This window comes from Gracilinanus agilis, chromosome 5 (assembly GCF_016433145.1).
Source record: "Gracilinanus agilis isolate LMUSP501 chromosome 5, AgileGrace, whole genome shotgun sequence".
NCBI classification, from domain to species: domain Eukaryota; kingdom Metazoa; phylum Chordata; class Mammalia; order Didelphimorphia; family Didelphidae; genus Gracilinanus; species Gracilinanus agilis.
The window spans coordinates 131,371,158-131,377,264 of NC_058134.1; the positions used below are offsets into that span (position 1 = coordinate 131,371,158).

A 6,107-nucleotide genomic window follows, 5' to 3' on the forward strand; every position below is an offset into this window, starting at 1 on the left:
CACTGAGTCCCAAAGTCTTGTTGAAGAGGAAAGGAAAGGAAAGGAAACTGAGGCCTAGAGAGTTTAAGTGATTTGCTTGTGGCCACATAGCCTACGAAGTGTTGGAAGGAGAATTTGAATCCTTGACTTCCTTGATGCCGAGTCTGGGACTCAAGTCAGTGTTTATTTGCTAGTTGCTAGGTATGGTGCCATGCCCTGGAAGTCCGAGTCCAGTCCTGTGTCAATCACCATCACTGAAACTCATTTTCTAGTATAGTTGCTTGTAAATCTGGCATTTCCCTTTGTGAGTCTCCACGTTCCATCAGAACAAAGAACATACTATATCTCTAGTCTATAGCTCTCTCTGCACCTAGCAGAGTCTACTTAGAGTGGATGCTTAATAAATGACTACTGAACTTAATATAATTGAGTTTCTAATGAACCTTTGTGCCTTGGGACTATATGAGGAAGGCTTCCAGGCAGATAGTACCAAAAGGCTGGACAACAAAATCCAATTCCATCTCTACCCCCTCACTTCCCAACCTGTCCCTTTGTTCCTTAAAGGAGAAGCTTGCAAAGTTTCCTGGAATGAAACTATCTTTATTCATATGCAAAGTAACACCTAATACATTCATTTTCTGAATGTTTTCTTTACTGGTTTCTGGAGTTTGAAGAACATGGGGGAGCAGTAAAGTTTGCTTCCCAGCACACTGTGTTGTGACAGGGTGGGAGGTGGAAGTCTGGGTCTGAAGAAGTGATTATTCTTGGGAGACTGATCCTAGTCACCGTGTTTTGAGTCATTCTCTCCATGGGATGTATAGATTTTTCTTTCTAAGAGGAGCATGAATAGCAGTGGCCTCAGCTCTTAGAGTAAGTGGTCTGGTTCTTTCAGAAGTAAAGAGTACTTGTAAAGTTGGTGAGACAAGTTACTTTCATTCCAGCTATTCTTCTCTGTGCTTCCCTTTCCTGGACTGACTTGGCATTTATACAAGTCTGCCTAAGGTTTCTGAGAAGAACTTTTATCTCATACAAAAAAGTTTGGAATCTCCTTGAAATTATCCCTGCTTCTCTGTTTAAGTTGAGAATGAGAGTGGCTAAAAACACAAAGCTGGCCTGCCAATGATACTTAGTCCATGCTGGTGGCCTTGGAGACTAGAATGGTAGGAGACAAGAAGATGGTGATTTTTTTTTCTTTTGATAATTGGGTGTCTACAAGTACTCACCTTGAATTGTTTCTCAAGTCTCGTCTTCCCGGCTGGTCCAGGAATGAGGAGAGAGTTGACATAGGCGTGCATATGACTGTCCAGAACCTCTGTTTCTTTACTAAGTATGGCCTCAACCAGTGCGTCATGAATGAAGACATACTGCTCCTGGCAAAACAATGCAAAGTACCATCATCTTATGCTCTCCTTGTACTTCTACAGTGTACTGCATCTTTGGAGGACAAAGGCTTTATAATAGATTTTAAAAAGTTGAAAAATGAAATCTCACAAGATGTCTGGTAGAAAGTTAAGATACAGGACATGGAAAAAGACAGGAAAGAATATTATCTATTCTTTATTTTTTTCTTTTCTCCTACTTTTTTCAGGCCACAATTAGACCAAAAGCAATGCCCCCCCTACTTTTTTCTGTGGACTCAAATTCTACCTTTCTTTCCAGGCCCATCTTAAGTCCTGCTTCTTCTATGCAACCTTCCATCAGTCCTGAAGTTCTTCTCATTGTTCATTCCCTTGTTTTAGCTCTGGAAGAAGAATTTATAGTTTCTTCCACACATTAAAACTGAACATTTTAGCCCAGCTTGTAATGTTCACTAGCTGCTTTCTGCAGTTTGTTTTTTCTAATGACACCTAATCTGATACTAATCTGCTTGAGGGCAAAGACTTGAGGGTTCTTTTATATTACCCAGATATCCAGCACAGAACTGAGAACAATGTAATGATTACAGTTAATAGAGAGGATTTTAAGGGCTACTAAGTACTTTAGATATGTTATCATATCCATAATAATCCTGTAACGTTAAGCACTACAAGCATTATCCCTGTCCTATTTTATTATTACTTTTGTATACGTGTTTTACTTCAAAAAATTTTAAAGCATAGAAACATTTTGCAAATTTGCTTCACCCTCTTTCTTCCCACCCATTTAGAAGGCAAGAAAAACAAAAACTGGAAACTGGAGGAAATGACACCTATAAAATCTGTTTTAAAGATGAGATAATGGACACAGAAAAGTTGGGTAACGTGACCATGCCACATGTGTCAGAAGTAGGATTTGAATCCAGGTTCCTCTTGACTCAAGACTGAGCAATCTTTCCATTATACATACACTAGAAACAAAGATTCACAAAATAATAAGTGGGAACACTGATTTTTTGGAAGGAAGAAGGGGAGTGTGGACCTGTGATTTCATCAGTATGGAAAAGTCTCAATTTGAAAATTCCTTCCACCAACAAAGGCTACTAACTTGTCCATAATTATAGTCTTAGAGAGCTGATTGTTCAACTGACAAATTGAAATGGCTTTTTAATATTCAATCTGTTTATATATTGTCAGAGACAGAACTTAATTACAGGTCTCCTTGACTTGAAAGGCCAGTTCTGTATCCATTATTTCATGAAGCCTCTCAGCATAGAATATAACATACTAAAAAATAGTCAGCAATCTACAGAGACATGTTAACTATTTTATGAAAGTGATCCATGTGAATTTCTATAGAAAAAACTTAAGAGTTGTAATATATATTATTCCATATCCTTCCCATTCTATTTCTCAGACAACTCCCTTAAAGAAGAAAAACTATTTAGACCTCTTTCCGGTACTTTTTCTCTTCTCATTCTCATCTTTTTTCAAAAAACCATTATGTTTGTCTTAGAATCAATACTAAATGTCTCTCATTCTATTCTAGATCCTCTACAATTTGACTTCTGAACTCATCACTCAGTTCAAAATATTCTTTCCCAAATTACCAATAGCCTCCAAATGGCCAAATCTAATGAGCTTTTCTTAATCTTCACCCTTTTGGTCCTCATGCATCTGACACTGCTGAGCACCCTCACCTCTTAGATCCTCTTTCCTGTTTGGGTTTTGTGCCATTGCTCTCTCCCCTGATTCTCTTCATAAATGATCTCACTGTTTCTTCTCAGTTTCTTTGGCTAGGTCATCATTCATGCCACTGCCAGGTAATGTGGTCATATTCCAAGGCTATACCCTGGGCCCTCTTCTCTTCTCTCTCCATATTCTCTCATTTGATGAATTCATCAATGTTTGTGTGTTCGACAATCATTTCTATGCCTGTATGTATAACCCTTTTCTTCCTTCCTGTATCACCAATGGTCTACGGGTCATTCCAAATAGAATATCCTGCCAACATCTAGAACTAAACATGTCCCAAAACAGAATTAATTCATTATCTTTTCCCATCCCTCTTCAAAATTTTCATATTTCTTTCAGGCTTAAAACTTCAGTGTCATTCTGCCTCATTCTACAAATTCAGCCAGTTGCCAAATCTTTGAATTCTACCTTCATTCAATGCATCAATTCATCACTATGGGAAAAAGTATTTATTAAGCAACTGTGGCTCAGTGCGTAAGAGTGCTGGGCCTGAAATCAGGAAGATCTGAATTCAGATTATATTTACCTATATCTATATCTCGAGCCAGGAAAGGCTTCCTACAGAAGTAAACCACAAATTCCAAGAGATGGAGATGAAGAATAGAAACCTTTTAGGCATGGTAGACAAGCAGTACAAAGGGTGAAAGGAGTGGTATGTATGAAGAAGAGCCAATTTGTCTATAATGTAGAATGTGGGGATAGGGAGTAATGTGTACAAAAAATGTAAAAAAAAAAAAAAGATGGAAAGTAATCATGGTCTGGGTTGTTAAGAAGCTTAAATGCCAAATAGGGAAATCTCTGTTTGATTATATAGATAATAGGAAGTCACTGAAGTTTAATTGAGTTGAGGGGAAAGGGGACCCGATTAGACCTTATGCTTTAGGGAGAATCGCCTTGGCCTCTGTCAAAGATTGTAGGGAGGAAAGATTTAAAACAATGAGACCAAACGGAAGTCTGCTTCAATACTTCAGACCACCACAAGGGTGATTGGGACCTGATATAAGGTGGCTATGCACATGAAAAGATGGGGAAATGCTTCCCAGCGTTCATAGCTTCTATCTTTGGCCCTGACCCTCTAGGCTTCTGTCCTTATCCCGAAGGCATTTTGTGTCCCCTAGGACAAGACCCCTGAGACCCATCTCCCAGCATCTCTCGCCCTCCACCCTGACCTAAGACTTTCTCCAGCTTAGCATTCAGAACACCTCCCCTGGATAAGACCCAATCAATCGCCTCCTGACTTCTGCGGCTTCCAGGACCTTACATCCTCTTTTCCTTCTCGGTTATCTCATTTTCAACCTAACTACCTCCCATGCATCAACAATATGCAGATGATTCCCAGATCTGTATATACAGCCCTAGTTTCTCTCCTGTATTCCAGTCCTATATTACCACCTGCCTTGGACATCTCATACTGGAACATTTCAGACTCAGCTTGTCTAAATAATTATCTTTCATCCAAAGCCCTCTCCTCTTCTGAACTTTCCTATTGCTGTTAAGGGCCCTACCGTCTTCCTAGGAGCCCAGGCTCACAGGTTCAATGTCATTCTCAATTCCTTACTGTCACTGACCCTAGAGAGCCAACCCATCCCCAAATAGAGTTCTTTCCACCTTCATGACATCTGTCACATATGTCCCTTTCTCTCACACGGACAGCATTCTATTGGCCTCATTAGTTCTGGCCTTTTAATTGCTCACCCTGCCTCAAAACTCTCCTCACCCCAGTTGCCAAAATGATTTTTTAAAAAACCCTCACCACCTTCTGTCTTAGAATCAATACTGGTTCAGTATTGGTTCCGAGGCAGGAGAGCAGGAAGGGCTAGGCAATGAGGGTCAAGTGACTTGCCCAGGGTCACATAGCTGGGAAGTGTCTGACGCCAAATTGGAACCTAGAACCTCCTGTCTCTACGCCTGACTCTCAATCCACTGAGCCAGACCGCTGCCCCCCAAAATGCTTTTCTTAAAGCATAGGTCTTATCATGTTACCCCACTACTTAGCAAATTCCAATGACTCACGATTACCTCTAAGATCAAACAGGAATTCTTCTAATTCTTGTGACAAGTTCTTCATAGCCCAGTTCCTTCCTCCCTTTCCAGTCTTACACTTTTCTCATTTCCATTCACTCTATGATCTAGCTTTGGCCTACTTGTTCCTTATGGGATATCCCATCCTCCATTTATGTGCTCATGTGATTGAATGCCTTCCCTCCTCCCCTCCAACTCGGTTTTTCTTGCTTTCTTCAAGGCTCTTTGGCTAAATCCTACCTTCTACAAGAATCCTTGTACTACTAGTCTCTTTCCCTCTAAGAGCATTTCCAAACTACTCTGTTTATATCTTCTTATACATAGTTATTTACATGCTGTTTCTTCCAGTGTCAGTTCCTTTAACAATAGGGGAGTGTTTTTACCTTTCTCTGGATCCCCAGTGCTTGGCGAGTGCCTGAATATTTTGTTGTTTTTGTTCAGTCCAACTCTTCATGGCCCCATGAACTATATAGCTATTCATGGAGTTTTCTTGGCAAAGACATTGGAGTGATTTGCCATTTCCTTCTCCAGTGGATCCTTTTGTCAGGCAACCAGAGGTTAAGTGAGTTGCCAATACATATATATGCATGTACTGTATGTATATATGTGTATTATACCTACACGTGTGTTTTATGTATATATGTGTGCTTATATGAGTGAGTCTGTATATAGTTTTAGATATACACACACAGATTTTCTCCCCAGTTAGGGCAGTGATTGATGATTTTTGCTTTAGTCTTTATATCCCCAGGACTAAGCACATGGTACACCTATACTTAATGAATGCCTGGTTGATTGATATGAATCAAGAGGCTGTTCTCTTGTTCCATTTGATGAATTAAAACCACAATATCCATTACTATTAAAAAAACCCTTTACTTTCCATCGTAGAATCAATATTGTATATTGGTTCCAAGGCAGAAGAGTAGCAAGGGCTGGGCAAGGGGGTTGAGTGACTTGCCCAGGGTCACACAGCTAGTATTTGAGGCTACATTT

The 6,107-nt window shown here is 39.9% G+C and overlaps 1 protein-coding gene across 1 annotated transcript in view; it reads right to left on the reverse strand.

Moving 5' to 3' along the window:
* PTPRZ1 (protein tyrosine phosphatase receptor type Z1) overlaps nt 1-6,107 on the reverse strand; it is a 180,007-nt gene that overhangs the window by 11,762 nt on the left and 162,138 nt on the right. The window contains exon 23 of the mRNA XM_044679029.1: nt 1,203-1,349. Within this exon, the coding sequence (XP_044534964.1) occupies nt 1,203-1,349 (147 nt within the window). The remainder of the gene's footprint in view (nt 1-1,202; nt 1,350-6,107) is intronic.